The 23,135-nt window shown below is 44.9% G+C and overlaps 1 protein-coding gene across 1 annotated transcript in view; it reads left to right on the forward strand.

The window, feature by feature from the left end:
• Positions 1–23,135, forward strand: part of LOC138448004 (probable cation-transporting ATPase 13A5) — a 512,982-nt gene that overhangs the window by 484,393 nt on the left and 5,454 nt on the right. Inside the window, exon 27 of the mRNA XM_069604536.1 lies at positions 22,878–23,029. Coding sequence (XP_069460637.1) covers positions 22,878–23,029 — 152 coding nt within the window. The remainder of the gene's footprint in view (positions 1–22,877; positions 23,030–23,135) is intronic.

Raw genomic sequence — 23,135 nt, forward strand, 5'->3', positions numbered from 1 at the left:
GATAATAGGCAGGAGGCTAGAAGAGGAGATTATCAGGAGGTTGGTAGAGAAGAATGTTAAAAGAGTGGTGGAGAGGAATTGCAGAGGTTTGATGGAGAAAAGGATCCTGAGGCATAGGGTGATACTTCAAAAGTCGCAGGAGAAGATGTAAAAAAGTCATGTGAAGCGTATCAGAATGTGTCTTGAGACTGCACTTGGGTAGTAGCGGTGCGCGGTATAAATCAACATAACATAACATATTGAAAGGTGGTCGGTGGTGAGAATTAGAAGGAGGTGAGAAGATTGCAGTTGGAAAGAGCGAGAGAACATCAGGAGGAGGTTGTATACTACCGGGAGGTGATCGGAAGGGGTCATTTCCAGACATTGGCAAAGACAGTTTGGTGAGGAGGCTGGAAACAAGAGGGAGAGTTGGGGGTGCTTGAAGAAGTTAAGGAGTTGGTATAAAAACGCAGTGGACTGGTTGGATGAAGTAATGAGTAGATCAGAGTAAATCAGGATTAGGATAAAGATAAACTTGATGGACAGCAGGAAGGAAGGATAGCTTGGGGGCAAAGCGTTTGTCTTGGAAGCAAGATCGTGCAGTGGAGCACAGGTTTGAATCCGGATCCCATGCTTAAAAATCAATTGCTGCTATTAAGAGCATTATAAAAGAACAATTGTAATTTTAAGAGGTAGAAGAACCGAGAAACCCAAGAGCTAGTCAGAACAGGAATATTCCTGTGGGCCTGGTTGGCCAGAGGTAGGCGTTAGGCGTGGGAGGAGAAACCAGCACCCACAGAGAGAATATGGGCCTCATTATAACTGTGCTTGTCCGGTAACAATGGTGCCAGTAAGCCTACCGGCACCGTTGTTACCGGACCAGCACAGTACAAGACTCAGGGCGGGACGACACCCCCTCTCGCAGAGTTCTCGCAGGAGTTTTCACAGGAGCACCGGCACCGTTGGGAATGGGGACTAACAAAATGACCGGCGCCTGACTTCCCGGCCACCGGAATTGGAATAGCCTGGTGGCACCAGGAAGTTAGTCTCCGGTAATTCATTAAGGGTCCGGCGGCTACCTGCCGGTTTTATCCGCATGGCTAACGCCGGACCTGTAATGAGGCCCTATGTGTGTTTCAGCGAAGCCTGGAAGGGGTCCAAGGGAAGAAGGGGTAGGCAGGTGTAGAAAACTCAGCCTCTCAGAAACCATAAAGACCCCCTCTGTGGCTCTCTCCGATGCCCACAAACCAGCTCACGCAGAAAGATGATATACCTGAAGAGGTGATGGACGATCTCCAACAGCAGCAAATTGGAGAAGGCCTAAAGGTACTCACTTATCTGAGAAAGACCCACCAGGTAACTATGGGTCACTGTGTAAACTGATGACATTTTACTCTAGATCCATGGATTTAGATGAGCCGGGCGGCAGCTATACTTGTGGCAATGATGTAGGAGACACAGACATACTAGGGGAGGCGGTGTGGAACCAATAGTGATCAGCTAGCAAGCGCACAAGTAAGTACCCATACGTCTATGCAAGAATGAGGTAAGCCATCATTGGAGCTGCAGTTATGCCCACCTACATATTATGAAGACGGATTCAGCTGCCTGAGAATCAAAACACCAGTTACATGAATGTTGAGTCTGCATTTTTGTACCGCTAGGTGTAGTAGAAAACTCCTACCGAGGAGGTGGTCTGTGTCAGGTGGGTGGGGCGTACAGTAATACATGAAGCTTAGAGGGTCATGTAAAGCCTTGCCACTTGACTACAATTAGGAAGCCCATTCTGTAAAACTGTATAAAAACCCAGCGGTTTCTGTGCCAACATGTTAAGGTACAGATACTTTTCTGGATTCCCAAACTATTTCTTAACAGCTTTATGAAAACAAACCTTATCTTTACCTTTGCTGCCTAACTCCATATTGGATTATCTGATGATGAGCTGCTGGTCTAAGAAAGGCCTACCAGGTCACCTTGAGGAAAAAGGGTGTGAATTCCCTAAATTCCGGGTCTACAGCAGAGATTAATGGAAGGGTGTTAATATACCTCTATCACTGGTGATACAGGATAACCGCCAACATGCTTACAAAATCTGAAGAATAGGGTGTTTGCTTCCTGCATGCAAATACATTGCATCTCCATGTGTGGAAACCAAGATGAATTAGCAGCAACAGCATTGGCTATGATTTTAGAACAGTTGCACTAAGCTCTTTTTTGATTTATTATTGCCACCATGCAGTAAGGCTAATCTTACCATTTCCATACTTTCCTTGAGGACATCCAATACCATGCTTGGTGATCTTCCTCCTGTTCGGTTCTGTTCACTAACAATTAAGATGGCATGTTTCCTGAAAGGCTCAAAACTACAAAATACATATTATTTATTTATTGGTAATTTGTCAGGTGCTTTATACAACAGAATTGTTTTTCAAAGCACCACAAGGCTAAATGGGACAGGAACAGGGGAAATAATAACAGTGGCAAGAAACAAAAGGCAACAATAATATATACATACAGTCGTGGTCCTTCTAGCCCTTGTGGCATTCGGCTGTGCAAGTGCATTGATGAGAAGTGCAGAGGAGGGAGAAGGGAGGGGGGCAGAGGAGTGGACAAGTGCTGGAGGAGGGCCCAAGAGGGAAGTGCTAAGTGCTCCTGCAGGCAATTCCCAAGGGTGGTATGTGGAGCCACCAGGCAGGGGCCCACAGGGCATTGCAGTGGGCTGTGGGGTAGGGGGGTGCTGGTAATGACTGGGAGGAAGGGCCTGAGAGTTTTTGGGGTTCATGAGAAGCAGGTCACGGGTCACATCAAACTCCATACATTCAGAAGCCAGGCATGTTTTCATTTCGTCCCTTTCTATATTAACCAAAATGCAGGTTTTCATTTCCTCGTGCTGATGTTCCCATATTATTATTTTGTGATTTCAGCTCAGATCACCAACCTCTTCTATCCATGGGGTGATCATCACCTCCTCCCCAAAAACCTTTCATTTTTAACACAAAGGGGGTCAGCATCGCAATCCACTGCAGACGTAATACCCATGTTTGCTATATATTGCAATTGCCACATGCGTGTATTTGTATTTATTTTATTTATATAGCGCACCAGGCCCAGGGGCAACCGGGCGCATCACTTAGTTACGACATAACAAAAACAGACAGAATCATAATTACAAAGTTTACAAGTATAAGAAAAACAGACAGAACCATAATTTCAAAGATTACAAGTATAATGCAGAATTTAGAGGTATAATAATAGCAATGAGAGGACAAGCAGATTATATATACATATACAAATTAAGCAGAGTACCCAGAGCTAAATGTCCTGGGCGGCCAGTCAGGTTTTTGTAAGGTGTTTGAATCTCGGGAATGAGGGTTCTGCTCTAAGCTCATTAGGAAGCGTGTTCCAGAGTTTAGCTGTCAAGATAGGGAAGCTAATTCCACCTGATCTTTGGAGATTGAAACGTGGAACCTCAAGGCAGTTTAAGTGAGCCATTCTGCGGGGTCTAATGGAGTTGTGGAGGGCAAATCGTGTTGGCCAGGTAGCAGGGAGCTTGGTTATGAAGGCATTTGTGGGTAAGAGCCAGGGTTGTCAGGGAGATACGATGTGGGACTGAGAGCCAGCGAATATTGCGTCTGGTGTCGGATATGTGTTGGCGCCTGGGAATGTTAAGGTCAGCTCTAATCGCATTGTTTTGTTTTGGACAATTTGTAACTTGTTTACGTTGCAACAATTGGTGCCTAGGTACAGTGCATTGCAGTAATCAATCTTGGATAATACAAGAGTTCTAGCCAGGGTGACACAAATGGTAGCGGAGAGGAAAGGGCGACAGGCTGTAATAAGCTTGCAGGTATATGCCGCTGCGGAGGAGACTGACTTAGTTTGTCTGGTCAGGGATAGGGTCGAGTCAATGTAGATCCCTAGGGTTTTTGTGTCCTTGGCGGTTGGGATAATATTCCCATCGATGGTGAAGGACTTGAATGCAGGGTCGAGTTTGGTAAGTTTTTGTGACGAACCAAGAATAAGGAGCTCAGTCTTTTCATCATTAAGACATAGTCCGTGTTGAGCCATCCACGCCTGGATGACCTGGTAGATGGCATTGATAGCGAGGGAGTCAGCCGTGTAGTCACCTGAGATAGGGATTAGTATCTGGGTGTCATCAGCGTAGTTGGTGTAAGTGACACCCAGATAGTCCAAGATATCGAAGAGAGGTTTGGTGAACACGTTATACAGCGTGGGTGAAACACAAGATCCTTGTGGCACGCCACAGGAGACAGGTGCGGGTGGGGCGGCTGCTAGTGGAGAGAACACACACATAGATCTATTGTCTAAAAAGGAGCTAATCCAGGTTGTAGCTTTATCGGAGAAGTGTGCAGCTGATTTAAGGTGGTGGCAGAGGATTTCATGATTGACAAGATCAAAGGCCACCGAGAGGTCCAATAGGAGTAAGAGAGCAAGTTTGCCTTTGTCTTTTAGATCTTCAATCTGTGTTTTTAAATCCATGAGGGCAGTTTCAGTGCCGTGACATGGCCGGAACCCAGATTGCCTAAGTCACAAGAGTTTGTTATATGCTGCACGGTCGAGGATTTTTTGTAAAAACGGGACCGTGGTGATTGGCCTGTAGTTTGTGGGTATAATAGCATCCAGGATAGGTTTTTTCAATAGGGGGATGACCCACACGTCCTTTGTCAGGTACGATCCCAGAGCTAAAGGGAGAGTTGATGAGCGTAATAATGAATGGCACTAGGTCATGAGCTGCTTCCTTGATTATAGGTGCTGGGCAGAGGTTGCCTTGGCAATTGGTCGGTTTAAGGCTGGTGATGAGCTTTTCCACTTCGGAAATGGAGAGTGGAGAGAAGCTAAAAGGAGTCAGAGAGTCTGGGATGGGGTGGTTTAGGTTGGGGATAGGGTTGGGTTGTGGGTTGGATTGTAGGCTTGATTGTTTGTTATTGATTTTAATTTGGAGGGTGGCAATCTTGCCGAGGAGAGCCTCTTGGATTTTGGTACACCAAGTGCTATCTTTGATGCAAGTGTCTGGTGCAGTGACAGGGGTTTCAAGTTCTTTTAGGATTCTAAACAATTCTTTGGTGTTGGATTTGGCCTGTTTGATACGTTTATTGTAAGTTTCTTTTTTAGCCTTGAATATGGCTTCCTTGTAGTTAAGGAGGAGGCACGATTTGTTGGCTGCGGACTGGTTGCTTTTCCAATGTGATTCCGGATTTCGTTTTTCTTTGCGCAGGGGTCTGAGCTGGGGTGTGAACCAAGTGTTCAGGTGGGCTCGCGGTTTGGGTTTTCTCAGTTTGGATGGGGCGATGATGTCTAAGGCTTTTTGCATAGCGAAGTTAAAGGTGTCAACCATAGCCGTGGGGTCAGAGCATGAGCGGACCTGGTCATTGAGAGCCGGGAGGAGGAGGGGGGATAGAGGGAGGAGTATGCCGCAAGTGATGTCACGTTTATTGCGGGTGGCAGTAGCCGGTGCAATGGTAGGAGAGAGGCTGGCAGGTTTGGACTGAATGTTGAACGTAATTAAGCTGTGGTCGGTCCATGCATACTGTTGGTTAGAGATGATATGGATAGGACAATTGTGGGAGGCTAGCCAATCGAGGGTTCTGCCCTTGACATGGTGAGGTTGGTTGATAAGCTGTATGAATCCTACATTCGTAAGCATATTATCAATAGTCATGGCGGCAATGTCATTGGGATCAGTGAGGCCCAGGTTAAAGTCCCCTAATATCGAGGCTTGGGATTTGGTTTTGGTGTTATGAGTGATGATGTTGGAGAGGTCCTCAGCGAAGTTGGATATCGGCCCAGGTGGCCGGTAAAGTAGATGGAAGGTGATAGAGTGGTTAGGAGTGACGGCTAGTTTGGCTGTCAGTGCTTCCATAGAGGAAAAGTGATGCACAGAGGAGAGGTGGAAGTTTAGAGCATTTTTATGGATGATGGCAATGCCACCACCTTTGGACTGGTTAGGGTTACGATCGTGTCTGATAATGTTGTAACCTGGAGGGATGGCAAGGGAGAGTAGTGGGCCAGAGGCTGCGTGAAGCCAGGTTTCGGTGATAGCCATAAAGTCGAGGTTGAGGATAAGAATAAGGTCAGCATCTTCTAGAGCGTGAGCCGTGAGTGATCTGACATTGATTAATGCACCCTTAATATTGCTAGTGTTAGGGAGGTTGGGGTGAGGTGATGATGGGTTTTTTAAATGTGTGGATCCGGTGGAGGTCAGAGGCTGTTTGTTAAAATGCACAGAGCGATGGGAGGTGTGCATGAGTTGCAAGCCAAGTCTGGCATTTCTCGGGGTGATGGAGCATGGTATGTTTGGTGAGGGTCTGGAAGCAAAGTGTTGGAGCCATAGGGCTGGGTTGTTGAGGTAAGGGTTGGTGTGGTGAGCAGTGGACGGCGTAGTCATGGTGTTGTGAAGATTGGGGTAATGGAGGGAGTCGGTGGTGTAATTGGGTACTATCCCACCGGTGTGGCATGTGCGGTAGAGTAGGGTGGGCAGTATTGTTGCAAATAGACTAGTGGGGGTGGGGGGCATGTTGTCCTAATACACTCTAGAAGCAGATGCCTACCAGATCTACAAAAAGGGTGGTTAAGGTAGAGGTGCTGTCGTAGGCAATTGCACACAATGCTAAACAATAATAACAATGAACCCCGTAGATGCAGTGGCATGCATAGAAAGTAAGGCAGCGGTAACCGCGGTAGTAGTGTGTTAGGGTACAGATACCTGGATACCTAGATACCTAGATTAGATTTTAGCAGAGGGAGTCAAAAGGCAGTAGATTAAAATGCAGAAAGGCACAAGTTCAAATACAAAGTCCTAACATACCTAGATTCGATTTTAGCAGAGGGAGCCAAAAGGCAGTAGATTAAAATGCAGAAAGGCACAAGTTCAAATGCATTAATAACAATCCAGGGTATCAATCAGTACAGCAGTGCACGGAAAGCGTCATAAGGTAGGAGTACCGTAGATAGCCACCAAAACGGCTATTATGCAGTTGTCCAATATTAGTAGTGAGGGGAACATGGCGGTCCAGGCTGTAAGATAGCGGCGGCAAGTCAATTAAGAGCTGCAAGCCACAGACACAGTATAGTAGCTGTTTTACACTTTGGTAGCTAGTTATGGTACTAAGGTAGGTGCTGCTTACCGAATGACAGAGGTCGGAGTGGAGACTAGGTGATGTTGACGTGCATGGATTCTGGCCCTGAGCACTGTTAGCACTGGACAGGCACAGGACAGGAATAGTCCTTACAACGTAGTCCTTTCAACGTGGGACTGCTCGTGCCTCACGGTTCCTGATAGGGCAGATAAGGTGCTGAAGCAGCCAATCCGGCTGCTAGGTTCGGTGTGGGTGTTGCTGAAGGTGGTCAGTCATAATGTAGAATGCAATAATGTCGAAAGTCAAAATGTCGAATTTCTTTTTTAGAAAACAATAATGTCGAAACACAATAATGTCGAATTTTTTCTACATTTCTTTGAATTTTTCGAAAAAAATAAATATATATATATATAATTAAAATGTGTTGAGTATGAGGGGTGAGAGGGTGGTGGGGGGATGGGGGGTGCCCGGGGGCTGTTGGGTGAGGGGGTTGGGGGGGACCCCCTAGTAAATGATACTCTTCTTGTTTATGTATTTATTGATAGTGCTAATTGACATTTTTTTTCTAAAAATTGACTCGTTTCATTATATGTATAGGTTTTCGACATTATTGTTTTCAACATTTTTTTTCGACATTTTTGTAAGTCGACATTTTTTTTTCGACATTATGACTATAAACCGTTCCTCAAGGGCTGGGAGGCCCTTGTGTAGCCTGTAACCTGGCAAGGAAGAGGTCTTAGATTGATTAAAGGTGTGCATGCAGGTGTATCAGGTGGAGTCCGCTAACTCGCAAATCAGGGTAATAAACGTGTTTCTTGATTCAGCAACTTCAACCCTTCAGTGGCTGTATTTTTTCCTTATACCTCCATTTGACGCACTTCCCTGAGTTCCTCTTCCTGGACATCAAGAGCCGGGAGGATAGGTCAAGGGCAACACACTCACCTTGGGAACAAGCCAATGCTGTGTGACATGGTTTTGAACCCCAGTCTGGGGCCAGATTATCAAAGCTTTGCACGTGTGCAAGAAGGTGGAGCGAACTAATTTAGCACCAAATTTGCTGCTTAGATAATATGCAATGGAGCAAACAGGTTTAGCCCCAATCGGTAGTATCAAAACATCTTTTCACCTGGGAAAAATAGAAGCAGCTTTATTAACTATGTTTTCAGTGTAACATGAACGCAAGTATAGTAAACACATTTTGCTTTATGCTATGCAGTAAACATAGTACAACATAACAGTGGCAGTAATGTGCCCTAGTGAAAATTCTTTAAGATAATACGGATTGTAACAAAACTGTTTGCTCCATTTTTTATTATCAAAGCATTTGCTCTATTTTTAGCAGCGTTGCAAATGTTAATAATCTGGCCGCTGGTGATTAAAAGCTGGAATGCTAGCGTCACTGCGGTGGGCCCAACTATATCAGCTTCAGGCCCCACTTGTTAGATAATCCTGGCTACGCCTCTGCCGAGAGCACAATCTGTCATTAGAATCAGCACCTACCAATATCAGGAGACCATTGGGGCAAATCGCCATGCAAACCCACCAAGTAATTGTTTAACCTTTTAAGGATATCTTTCACTTTACCAAAGGGGTCATCATAATAACAGGTTTTCCATACTGCACGCAGTGCACCCCCGGTAATATAAAATAACTATTTATGGTAGGGGTGAACAAGTCCAAAGAAATACCTATCCAAGAAACAATTAGACTCATTTAAGAGTCTGCCGGTCCGGAAACAACTGTGGCGGTAAATCCGCTGCCACCGTTATTTCTGGACCGGCTGATTCCGAGTTCTGCAGGTGGGATGTGTCAATCCCACCAGGTCTGACCTGGCGGGAGTAACGTCACCCGCCTGCAGGCGGAAATGGAAACACTGGCTCCGTCATAGGTGGAACCAGTGTTTCCATTGTTCCCATCCCCACGGAGTCCTACGGGACTCCATGGGAATGGGTATTTACAGAATTCCCCCTCCGGAATTACCGGGTCACCGGGGTTGTAATGCCCCGGTGATTCCGGCAATCACAGAGACGGAATGGTATTTCGGATGCAGCGGCAGCCTGCCGGTTTTTCCGGCACGGCTACCGCCAGACTCGTAATGAGGTCCATTTGTATCCCATTTTCTGATTTCAGATCTAATGCATGAAGAGTCCTCCATTCAATAACACTCTCAGGATTCTTGTAACAATAACATGCACCATGTATGCATAAACACTTTCCAGCTAGCTTCCCCCTTTTTCTCCTCTTGCTGTGATATTCCAGGAGGAAATCGGCAAAACGCCCTCACCGTCCTTACATTTCTTCATTCGAGTGGAGGTGTGAGGGGTTTGGCCACCATGGGTGCTAGTTTTATTCACAGCTGTTGGTGAAGGAACATCCTGATTTGTTCTAGATTTGCATCTGGGAGCAGGGGTGGAAATCTAGTAGTGGTGCTTACAGCAGACAACCTTTCATCACCTCTCCTCATGGTCATGCCTCTCTTTCTTCATGTGAGGTCCACTCCGTCTGCAATGTCCTGCCATGTCTCCCAACTTCGGGTTTCTCCACTGTACCCAATCATAACTCACCTCCCACAATGCAATGCACAAACCGTTATACATGACATCAAGTATTGGCATGATCAATAACTTCACTGATGACATCACATATCACAGTGCCTGTGTGCAAACCCTGAGGAACACAGTATAGTGTGTTTCTTTTTCAGGTATGCACTCTTTTCAATGCATGTTCTTATGCCATCTACAGAGGGCCTCAAAGCTGAGTCTGCAACATGCAAGTATGGGGTTAAGAAGAGCTATAAAATCCTCTAGTGAGGGCATGACACAACTACATCCAGATGTGTTAGACAGGGTTGTCCTTGAGTTCATCCTGCATCCCACAAGGGTAGGGTGAGTGTTAGGAAAGATTTTATTTTATATGTAATTTTCCCTCCAGTTGTACACCTCCAAACCTGTTGCTGCTGTTTAAACACCTTAGCCTGATTTTTCCAGGAGAGCACAGCCGTCTGCTGCACTCTTCTGGGCTTTCACTCACTTTTTATGGGGAATCTGACATGCCCTTAAGACAGTCAGTACTAGGAGACTTTGTTTCACTTAGTCCTTTTCCAATGTTGCAAATTTACTGCAACATGTAACAAGTGCACAAAGTACCTTACAGGACAGTGCACTTGGGTCTCATAGTCCATTACAAAGACCCTAGATACTCTCGTAGGACTTTTTTGGAGATGTGTAGATGTGACATAGACAGGACTGGGGGAAGCTTATCTTTTCATGTAATTTTAACCCTTTCCTGCCATTTAAACAGTGTTAACAGCCTTTTCGCATGAATAGGTGGCCTGGCTCCAAAATGGCCATGCCACGCGGTTCTTTGTCCTGTCCTTTGAGCATCTTGCTCCTTTGCCTTCCCCAGGTCGAGTCGACCTGGGTCAGTCCTTATTTGGACATACAGTTTCCCACGAAACGCCAAGCTTTCACGGGCTTCTGCATGCCTTGTGTGTGTGCCTCCAGGATGTGGCTGGGGTGTCTGACCCCAATACACATCCTGGGTGCCACAGAGTCTGGAGTGCTGTGAATGCCTGGGACCACCGTGGTCCGTGATTGGTCCACGTATGGAATGTGTGTTTGTGAGCGGATCTCCCATTGGGTCCTCTCTGTTTTGTCGCGAAGAGAACTTTGGATAAGAGGAGGCCAAAAACACCCATACCATGTCGATCTCTGGAGCTCTCACTGAACGAAGGATAGGATCCAAGTATCCTGAAACTAAGAAGCTGAGTCGAGGAACCACTGGTGAACTGCTGGATGGTGTGGCACCCTGAGCCTGCTGTTGTCCCGTGGGACCCCTCTGCATCTGGTCGTCCTAGAAGGTCTGCGAAGATGCTTCGACCCATTAGAATAGTGGGACCAACTATTCTCGGCACCTTCAACAAAACCTGCAAGCAAGCCTTCTCAGAAGTGTCCCTGGGCCAACCAGTGGGCTGACCAGCTTACACAGGACCTTTTCTCTGTCTCCGGCGTCATTTTGAGGAGGCCCTCGAAAACTTGGTATACTGCTAGCTCGGTGTCCCCAGCACCCTCACACTGAATTTTGAACATTTGGCATTACCAGGTCTGAAGTGAGACAAGTGCGCTAGGACCAGAGTAAACGCAGTAACCGTGTTGCCCAGCCGCGGCAAAAATCTTTGCAGGTGCGCTGAATTTGTGACCCTCTTGCCCCTGAAGCCTGCTGCAGTGAAACTGGCCTGATCCATCCATCAGGAGTGGAGAAATCACCACTGTCCCGTTTGGGACTCATCACTGTATCGCCGGAACTGAAAGCCGCAGAGACGTCCTTTTTGTCGCATTTGAACATGCAGCCCAAGTGGACCCAACTGGCGAAGTTTGGTCTGGAGTGCGCCTGGGGCCGGTGGGTAACCCTAACCTTAACTGGTGGACCCTAGCGCCTCCATCTGTTTTTACGCACGAATGGCCCCTGGGGGTCCCTCTCCTTTCCACTGCTAGTGCGAACTAGCGACCTATTCCCAAACCTTGGAATCACCTCTGCCTTCAAGAGGAGGCCCTCCTCGGATAGTGGGAATCTATTCTTCATCGCCTCACCCACCTTCCTGAGCTGCTAGCGACCCCTGAAGAGACCCTGTTTTGCCCATTGGAACAACCGCGGCGCCTTCACTATATGTACTATTGCGCATAAGGCTCATCTCTTCTTAGGGTTGGGCTCCCTCTTAAAGCTCAACCAATTGCAAAGGTATTAAGAATGTATAGTTAGGTGTGTGTTTGATGTTGAAGGGGACTAAGGACTATCTGCACTGCCTATTTTCCTTCCTCTCTAGGTTGTGAATATATCTTGTGCCTCTAACCCTTTAGACCCCAATCATCTTGTATAGATATTGTATTGATTGTGTTGTGTTGGTTTAGTAGGATTGCTGTGATTCTTTTACTGTGTGTTGAGTTACAAAGGCCTTGTAATAAATGTGTTTATATTTTTGATATATATACCTGTCTGGGAGTAATTTGTAAGTGTCCCTGCTCTGTGTTTTCATCGAGGTCTTTCAGTCACCCTCACCCCTCCTGAGACTTAGTCTTGACCGCCTACCATAGCTACCTTGATTGATCTGGCTTGTCCAGAGATTACCCTGTTCCAAGAAACTAGGCTGGTCTTCTGAACATCTGCCCACCAGGTCAGAGTTCAGAAATCTGTCTTAACAGTGACAGAACAGTCTAGCTTCACTCTTATAAGACCAGAGGGGGCAGTACAGCACAGCACAAATACACACACCACCACAGAGTATCACTGAAAATATACACACTATGAAAGATTGTGTGTGACATTATAGCTATAAAACTGGTGAGTACTTTAAAACTGGAAAGGGATCATGTACATAACAGTAAATCTAATCTAAGTATTGAACGCAAGTTAATGGGTAAGAGCTATAGATACTGGTCGAGAGTTGCAAAAGCTTTGAACGTTTGTCCATAAACTTTGTGGCGAAGCAGAGTAAATGGTACTTGGCACAAGGTGTCAGGATTAACAAACCGTTTTTATTAGTGATAGTAAATGAATTCTGGGTTAAAATAATGGTGTAATGGGCTATAACTAAACATGGTATATTCTAAACAAAACTGTGCATGGGGGATCTCAACAAATATGTGGGGAATTCTTTTCAGGTGTATGAGAACTAGTGCCTAGCCTGGATATGTCCTTGCCTCCATGAGTACCCATAGTCTACCACAGAAAGTTCCAAAGTAGATGGGCAGTGTAAAAGTGCAAATGCTGTCATGCAGCCCCCCTGGCTGACTCTAACTGTACTAAACGTCCAGTGATTGGCCAGAGGAAAAGTCTTAAAACTGCTCTTCGAAGTCTATCCATAAACCAAAACAAAAAGGGACAGAAGTGTCCTTTTGTGAAGACATTTAGACCTTACTCACAGCTTTGCTTCTTCTGATGCTGGCCTTTATGCGTTCACATGTTTTTCCACACTTTCCTCCAAGTGTTCTGGCTCCGATGATTCCATCTCTCTCTTGTTAAGCTTTCCTCTGCCTTGCCACTTACTATTCTCGGCTTACACTAGCCCTTTGAATTCTTGATATGTCTCGCCAGGGTCTGGGTTACACAACAGGCCCTTCCTGAACCACGACTTTACAATGGTTTCACAGTAGGTTCCGTCACAACTGGGTCCTCCGGGCATTGGCTTCACATCTGGTTTCATAGTTCCCTTCATTTGAGTCTTTGCCAGGCAGCCACAATTCTTCATCCCTCCTACCAAGTGTTGAAGAATACCCCTATATGTCTGTGTTGCTGATTTTCCACAGCAGTCCCAATTGAATGTAATGCAAACTAGGAAGGGTCTCAAAAATGTTTTTCTTTTACCTGTAAACATGTCAAATTGGAAAATACCCATAAGCAGGCGCCATATTTAGGAATTGTCTTATGTTTTCCCGCATACATTCTTAATACCTTTGCAATTGGTTGAGCTTTAAATGTCCTGGTCAAATCTAACATCTCTTGTGTCATTCTCGTTTTCTGATTCTTGATATGCTGCGCACCAGTCAGTCTTGGAGGTTACTCCTAAATAATCATATGACAGTCATAGCCAATCAGATAGCACAGTGAGCTATGCACTCACCCCTAATAACTGTGTGCAGCCTGCTGTGACACGCTCAAATCCTTGCGAGGTCGGTGCATTGAGTACCTGTGTGTGGGATAATAATGCCTTCTGTTATTTCAGTGCTCTGAGGCCTATGGGTGTGTAGAGCTATGTGAGAAATACATTATTATTATTATTATGACATACACATGTTGACAGCCTCATCACCAGCCTTGAAAATTGGCCATTTGGGGCGTGTCTGACCTACTTGGCATAGCATAACAGCCAATTTAGGAGCAGTGACTGACAAATCAAATTTCCCCATGAAGTTGACGTATGCAGTGATCAGATGCATAAGTGCTAGCAGAGTTCTGGCAATTACAATGGAATGATCTGCGTAAAACAATACAGGGATGGACAAGTTTCAGAAACATGGTACATCAGGGATACAATGAACAAGTTGCTGGTATAAATAATAAAGGTGCAAGTCTGCAGCCTTGCCATACTCCTGAGTGAAACGGGAACCATGGAGTACAGTGACTGCTCGGTCCTGAATGTACACAGGCTTTATTCGCAAGATGTAACGAGGATAATAACCTGATTAAATCATCTGGACAAGTCATAGATCTTAATTTTAATCAGATTTCAATTAACTTTATCGATACTGGATCTAACATCCATAAAAGCAATGTATAGTGTCTCTTTCTTAAGATACAGGCTTGGGAAGGCCTATCATGCAATAAGTCAAGTGCGCGTACCAAAAAAACGCAAAATGCTAGTTTGGGCCAGTTTTTTGGCCCATGTGGTCCAGTTTGATGAGTTACTTCACCATGCGGCTAGTAGTTTGGAACAATGTTACTGAATGAATATTCTTTAAAATGCTCAATTTGCATCCCATTTTATCAAAAACATTCCCCTTGGGTACTATGCAAACAGCCTGTTACAAAAGGAATGAATTACCATTTACAACTTTGGGCCACTTTTTCATTGGTGCCCGAGACAATTTTATGCCCCAGTCTGACCAGAAAGCATTTTTATACAATCGGGTGCAAATGTAAGGCTTGTTCATTTGTGCCCAGGTCCTCATGAAATCCCCGTTGAGTGCAAGCCAAAATTCCATTACTATCCACCTATGTTCCAATCAAGAAGGGAGATATGCCTGTGAGCAATAGGCAGCTCTCTCCGTCCCTTTTCATTTAGGGCAAATAATCGCTTCTTATCCTGAATAACTGTAGTAAAGGACCATCGAAACTTTAACAATATACCATAATGATCACCATAAAGCTTTTTTTTTTAAATCTTGCAGTCGGTTGCGCACGTAGTGTTGATGGCACATGCCAATGTTCTATTCGTGTATCTTACATTAGATCCATGCCTATGTCTGTCAAATTTGGATTTGATTGTCTTAAAAGAGAAAATACATAAAATAGCTATGTGTCACTGGTAGATGGCCTCTGGCTTCAACCTTCAAATTCCCAGAGGTGCACTGGGGTGTACTCCCTCTGGATACCTTCCTCTTCCAGCAGCACAAGCTGTGAGTGGCTTGAACCCTGACTACCTCCTCAGCGTCCAATTCCATTCAGTCTGTTATCACAAAACTCCCCTTGTGTCAAGAGTGCTTGGGTAGAAATGTCTGCCTTCTCTGGGAGTCTAGTCTGCCTTCCTCTGTTTCCCTGCTTCCTCCCTGCTCGGGGCTTGGTCGCCTCTGATATGTGTTTCATAATTAATGTTTGAATTCTTTCAGCCAGTTGGGTAATTGCAGTATAGGCTCTATTACACTCTTGTTAAAATGTGATTAATGTGGACTTGATATTGTTTTTGTGATTTGGGGTCTTTAGGGTAAGGTTTCAAATGCAACTGTGGAATGCAACACCATCTTGGGTGTCTCTGCGACCTGGAGAGTGGCTTTGCAATGCTTTGCCACTTCTCCAACCTGCTTTGACTCTGCCCATATCAAGTGATTCATTGGTCGAAGTCTGCGAGGTGGCATTTGCTAACTCACCCCATGATAAACTTATCTGTTAGTTTCTTAGTAGCTCGAAAATTTGAAATTTCATGGGTTCACGAAATTGTGGCTCTTTACTTAGCCATTCAGGATTCTCTGGTTTCTGGTCTTTGGTTTCTGGTCTTTGACAGTGGTTTGCATTGCACCTTGGGAGATATATTTCTGCGGACCAATACAACACATGTAGGGACATTACTCATCTCTATGGTGATAGTGAGTTTGTGGGGGCCCACCTCATCTGCCCGCTGGGAGGCACATCGGGTAGTGGCCTGGCCAGCCCAGTCCTGGGTTACTTGCTTCCCCCACAGGAAAGTATAGAGAGTTCTGACATCTAACCGAAACTTAAATGTGACTAATTCAATGGGCAGCTCCCAGGTGTAGGTAAAACATTAAGTACAAGTGTCCAGGGGGAGCTTTAGAGAAGGTGGGAATGGAGGACACCCCTATAGAGGAGATCGAGACTCTGGTACGAAAGCCAGAGGCCTTAGGAAGGAAAGCCACGACATCAGATGTAGGATGAGTCACGGTGGGAGAACATGGGTAGAATCGCTGCAGGTGACATCGCCAGGCACTGAAGGAAGGCACCATCAATGGATTAAATGTCTAGATGCCCAAAACATGTGAAAAGGGTTGTGATGTGATGTACAGGTCCATCTTGCGAGTGTGCATAGGTGAGTCATGGAGTTGCATTTTCAGGGTGAAGAGTGTGCAAAGGAAGCACTAAGTGAAGGAAGGATAGAACCAGTGATGTAATCTAGGTGAGAAGATTCACAGAAGAGGAACAAGACAAAGGACACAGGCAGTTCCCTAAACGAAAGACAGCTGCAGAGTTCGCATTCAGATCAGATTAGATTAGATCAGGGATTTATAACGCGCACATCCTTTCTGAACCAAGCAGTAAACTCCATCTAGGCTCAGATGTTAAAATCCTTCGCTCGCATCGCCACACAGTCACACAACCCATTAATCACTGGAACAATGTGTTTTGATTTTTTTTCCGAAAGGGAACAATAGATGACATATTCCATAATTCTGCTCGTAGGGCATTCAAGAGTTGTGGGTCCCTTTTGGAGGAATATTGATCTCCCCGGGAGTGGCATTTCGATGAAGGGACAGTCAGCATCCATTCAGCCCAATGATAGAACAAGCCCTGTTAACCGGCAACAACAACTCTTTTCTGTTTCCAAGCACACCGACTGGGGCTGCCACCTCTGCTCCACAAAGTCCGAGCGTTTCTAGGAGATTACACAGGGCTGTGGAGCAGGAGCATTCAGCTGTCCCACTGAATGAGGGGTAGGAAGTGCATGGATAGGATTCCTTTAGATGGAAAGTGGAATAGTTTTCTCTTCAGGAGGATCAGCAGTACACACCATAGCTTCCAACAAAGATTGCTCAGATATATTTTCTTTTTCCGGCCAACATGGCTACTCCCACAACAAACAAGAAAGACTGCAAAGAAAATTGACAGGTCACAAGGCTTTAAAATACCAGAGATACATTTTGCTTCTTTTTTTTTCGGTGAGCAAGGGGCACCAATAGCGAAAACAGGCCCCACTGTGCAGCAGCCAAGTACAAAGTGGACATCTGCCAAGAGCCTGACACACTTTCTGGGTGTGAAAATGGAGCCCTTTTACTGTACCCTTGTCCAATAGCCCTAGTAACAACCAGAAGAGCACATAAAAAGGTTGGTTGCGGTCTTCAGTGAAACTTTGGAAAACCTCTCATGGTTCAGAAAATAAGTGGAGACACCAAAATGGCAGATAAAGAACAGAGGACTACCTCAGTTGGCAGAAAATATGTTCTGGCTTGCTCTTAAGTGTGTCCCCGATGTAGCACTCAGAGTTACTGTGAGGTTTGTAAATGTTGTTGTGCTCCAAATCTACTTCCTGCATTGGAGAGACTGTGACTACACAGACTGTGTTTGGTGAATAGTCGCACACAATGCACAGGCACTAAACCTCAGCGCACTCAGTGGGTGAGTGCTGGATACAGTCCATGGGCACAGTGTAAGCCCCACGAACCATACTCATGAGACATACTACTAGGCCGTCCCTTTTGGATAGTGGTTGTAATTTTAATACACATTTGGAGCACACTACATGGAGCGTGAACTGCGTCAACGTATGAGGCAACCATACAGACAATTGGACACAGCACTAAACAGGCATTCCCTGCATGGTAAACCTGAAGACAACTAACAAAATAACCAGGATTTGATTACCTTCCGGAATTGCAGAAAAGTATCCATTTACTACACCTGTGATAGGGCATTCCATAACACAGGATCTACCAATGAAAATCTATGCTCTCCTCTCCGAGATAAAGTAGATGAAGGAACAATAGGCATCATTTTATCTTGGGAACGTAATACCCACACGTGTGTATATCTGTTGATTTCTTTCCGAAAATATAGAGAACCAAGGTTATACAGGCATTTAAATGTCAAACATAGTATTTAGAAATCAATTCTTCTTCCAACCGTCAACCAATGGAGAGAGCAACACCAAGTAGAGATATGATTGCAGCGGGACAGATGAAAAAATCAGGTCAACTGCTACATTTGGAACCTTTTCAGCTGGGAAAGTTGCTGAGATAAAATACCCAAATACAACACTTTACAATAATTAATTTTTGAATTGATCAACAAACCGACCTCACTCGGCAGATGTTGTATCTCAATAAACAGGCACACTCGCCTGAGCATTCTCAATTTAATGCAAGCAGCTTTTACCAATTGACTTATTTGAGCATCTAGTATTAAATCAAGTTGCCATCAAAAGCCAAGATTTTCTACTTTCATTAGGAGATCGAACAAAATTGTGACAGAGGACAGACCATCTGGAGTATGAAATGTACTATTGGTCCAAATAAAATTACCTCCGTCTTGCTAGGATTAGGTTTGAGCGCTTTATTTAACATCCAAGTTTCCACTAGTTTAATGTAGATTTGCGTGTCATCTGCATATGCCTGGTGTCCAAGCTTATACTTCTCAAAGATATCATAAAGTGGTCTCATGTATAAATTGAATAACAATGGGGACAGAGACGATCTCTGCGGGACTCCCCACAACAAATACTTTTTTGAAGATATATGAGATCCCAATTTTACCCTTTGTGTCCTACTTGAAAGAAACAAGAGAAACCAGTTAGCTGCTGATTTTGAAATCCTAAGCAAACTGTCTAGGTGATGGATCAAGGTGGTATGATCTACCATATCAAAGGCAGCCGTCAAATCTAGCATCCCCAATAAGGTTGTAGGAGTTCTTCACTTGGAGCATGATTGTAGATCAAGCCCCAGGGACACTACCCAAAGGCCATTCCAATGGTCGGTAGCTACTGAATCTGTAGCATAGCCATAAGCCATGTTCTAGATGGAGAACCCAGAGGCAATCACCAAATACTATGGCCTGTGGCTACTGCAAGAACAGGAAGTGTAGCACAGTACATGGTCATGGCAAACCGCTTGTTAGTAGTAATCTGGGAACTACAGACAAGATTGATTTGCTGACTACACAGATTTATCAAAAGATCAGTAGGCAATACATACAGTACACAACTACAGTGTTTGCCGTGTAGGTACTGTGCACATATGTAGCTTGGATGTGGCAAAGTTGCAATGTAGACTATTTTGAGAAAACTCCCAGAGTGTGAACATTATGATATTGTTATTGTTCAATCAATCCATCAATCACTCAATCAATCATTCAATCAAGTACTTCTATAGTGCCCTGTCACCAAAGGCATCATGGTGCATTGGGGAGATACTGAAGAGACTGTGGCGGAAGATCACACAAGAATGAAAGTGTTTAGGTTTTGCTTAAAAAAAGTGCAAAATCCACAGTGCTTTGCAGCTGGAGTGGCAGTGAATTCCAGAGTCTAGACCCTGTGATAGAAAAGGCCCTGCTGCCGATTTGCTCCTTTTGATATTTAGGAATGTATAGAAGTACTGCAGCTGTGGATCTAAGGGGGCTGTCTGGAGTATAGCTCTGTAACTTCTCCTGAATGGCCAGACAACTTTTCCCGCTCAGTGCTTGGTGAATAATGCAGGAGGATTTAAACATGACCCGGGCAGTGAAAGGCAGCCAATGGAGAGATTGACGCACCTTAGAGACATGTTGGCCAAAAGGAATCTGCTTCACTAATCGAACTGCTGCATTTTGCAGCACTTGCAGATGCTGGATGAGGAATAATGGCTGTGCCAGATAAATAGTGTTACAGTAGTCGATGCTCCATTTTAGGCAGGCTGCAACTACCTGGGCATGGAATTTCTCAGGAATAAAGTGGACGACTTTCTTTAACTGCTTCAGTGTAAGGAAGCCTATTCCACAAACTTTGTTTATTAGGGTCTCCATGGTCAGCGAAGTGGGTAATTTAATGCTCTGATTCTGGACCACTTTGGCGGGTTCTGCCAGAGGTCTGAGTGAAGGTGGCCAGAATTCAAAGGTCCAGTTCGTCGTAGCCTCTGTCGTGTCGATGATCAGGAACTCTGTCTTCCCACCATTTAACTTAAGCCAATTGGCTTCCATCCAGCCCCAGATAGCGTCTAGGCAGCTTTTTAATCTTTCTCCCACATCAGTCTGATCAGGGTCTAACCTAAACAGAATTTCAGTATCATCTGTGTAGGAAAAAACCCTAAACCCAAATGAGCTAATAAGTGTCATTAAGGGCCAGATGTATAGGTTAAACAATAGCAGGGACAGAACCAAACCCTGAGGAACTCCACAGGTCACCTCAACCGGGGTGGATCGATTGGGGGGCAAGAGAGACCATTTGTAAACAAGAGGTCAGGAAAGCACAGAACCAGTCCAAGACAGAGCCTGAGAACCCAGCCTCTTTTAGTCTAGATATATTACTAGATGAAAAAGCGGCCGACAGGTCTAATAGGATAAGACCCACTGTGCCGCCTTCGTCTCTGATCATGGTGAGATTGTCAAGCACTGCCACCCAAACGGATTCAATCCCCATCATGGGGTGAAAACCCATTTGGCAGCAGTCGAGGACATTTGCCCCTCAAGAAACACCCTCAACTGTGGGGTGATCACAGCTTCCAGCACCTTCATGAGAAAAGGCAACAACGAGATGGGACAATAGTTAGATAAGACTTAAAGGCATCCAGAGATAGCTTTTTCAACAAAGTGATCACCAAAGCTTCTTTTAACTTAACAGGAATTTGACCAAAAGCCAGGGAAGAATTCACAGCTTCGGCTAGAATCACAAAAAAACACTCAGGAGTTTCATTTAACAGGTCCAAGGGAATATCATCAAGGGGGGGGGGGCTGATTTCAGGCTGGCAACCGTCCTGCTCATCTCAGTCCCATTGGTGGGTGTAAAAACAGTAATAGGGGTGACAGCCTCCTCTACGGTTGATGGTATAGGACCGCTGCTCTTGCGGGATGCGGCAATATTATGTTCAATTACCCCTTTGTCCATAATGTCTTTGCTGATCCCCCTGATTTTATCAATGAAAAACCAGAGAGATCGTCGCAGAGTAACTGCCAGCTAAACGTCCCAGAGTTCACATTAGGCTTGGTTACGTTTTTTACTTTTTCAAAAGGGGTGTTTGGAGCATTCACAGCTAGTTGGTGGAATTGGCAAAGTAAGCTGATTTGGCTACTTTCAGAGCCTTATGATAGTCCAGCTACAAACTGTGGATGTAATAAATGGAAAAGAATACCCCAATCCAATGTCATCAGAGAGAAGCCAGGATCTGGAAGCCAGGATAAAAAAAAATCAAGCTATGTAGCAAATCAGAGTACTAAATTTAGTCTTTAAATATGGTCCTGTTTCAAGAAGGCTAACACACGTGAAGTGGTTTTAAACATCATGGGACATGTATTCCCTAAGCAGCTGACTGATGGCAGCCAATAATATGCTGCCCCGTTTTCCATGTCAACAGGTGGGAAAGACATACATTGAATTTGTTATGTTTATTTGGCATCAAGCATGTCATTTCCATCAGAAATGATTATAGAGGATATACAACACAAGGCGGGATCAGTCCCTGTGCAGGTTATAATGGTTTTATAGAAAATGTAGACCAGGTGGTTGAGATGTGCCCTAGTTCAACGTAGGCCAAAGCCAATGACTGGAAGACAGAACATAAATAAGGGCCAGTATTTACATGAGCACACATTGAATATATCCATATGCGGCAGGCTGTGTGGACAGATGAGAAGGGCTAGCTTGGGGGTGGCAAATGCCCTGTCATTCACTAGCAGGAGGTGTGTCAGTTTGCACTAGAACAGTTGCATTGATGGAATATCTTCCACTGAAGGGGGGCAAGTAGAGCGATGGAGCGCTTGATGAGGGATGAGGATTGTAGATCCTAAGATGTAGAGTATACAGAGATGCCATCTGCAAGATAATGAGGGGCTGGAACTAAGTTTCTGAGGTACACCTGTGCCACGTAGCACATACGCACAAACCTTTTTACAGTATTATTTTATGGCACAAGCACTCCACATCTTCAAAGTTCTCAAAGCTGCTCTCCAGCACAGTACTGCATGAGAAATGCTTGGAAATGCTGGACTGCCATGACTTCAAAGCCTGAGGTCCCCAGCTGAGTTGTTGAACCAGTTGTACATCATTGTATGGCAGCAGTGTGAGTCACTTATCTGGGCCACGCTGTGCAAGCCCTCAGTGCTTTCATGTTTAGTGAGAGCCTGTGCGGAACGCTGGTCTATATTATGTCTATAACCCTGTGAGGAGGTCCTCATGGAAGTCCTCCTCTTGACGCCCCTTGGGAACAGACAAGCACGCTTGCAATGCACCTCCACCGACCTTGATTATAAAGGAGGGAGATACAGACTGAGTGTTCAAACTAAAAGACATCAATGTGTGGGGGCCATTTTTTGCTCCCGATCCCTCCCAAGACATCTATGAGTTAACGATAGGATGAAATGCTGCTGGCACCTAAAGCCCGCGTCTGACTGATTCTGCTGCGCAGTGTTTTAGACTTCTGAGATAGTGACAATTGGAAATGTGAAATCAGCTGTTGGGACAATGTTTTAAAATGAAAGAATACACATCCATGTGTTGCTGTTTTGTGTTTTAAAGTCGCTGCATCCGTGATATATGTACTATCTTTGGCATTTCTTAGTGCCAGCTTCATTTCATCTTCTCGTATTAGTGCTCAATTTTCGCCATTCCCTAACCTGAACACCTTTCTACAGTCAACAAACAACCAAACGTTGTGTAACTCTATTTTATTTTTTTAACAGTGCCTGTCCTTCAGGAAACCTAAACTTGAATGCAACATACTCCCACAACTTCGAAACCACCACATTATTTCCAGTAAGCGAGGGGACTCTCATCATTGTCGCTTTTGTGTTCTCTAAGGGGAAACCATTCAGAAAGCCTATATATACCAATTGTAAGTATCTGTTTTTTTAAAATATATTTTTAGTTACCAGAAAGAGTTTTGTCAAAAATCGCTATGCAAGAAGACATAGGGAAACAAGGCAGCCTGGGGGAGGGTG

The sequence above is a fragment of the Ambystoma mexicanum genome, chromosome 3q (genome assembly GCF_040938575.1).
Source record: "Ambystoma mexicanum isolate Mex_15411 chromosome 3q, UKY_AmexF1_1, whole genome shotgun sequence".
Classification (NCBI taxonomy): Eukaryota; Metazoa; Chordata; class Amphibia; order Caudata; family Ambystomatidae; genus Ambystoma; species Ambystoma mexicanum.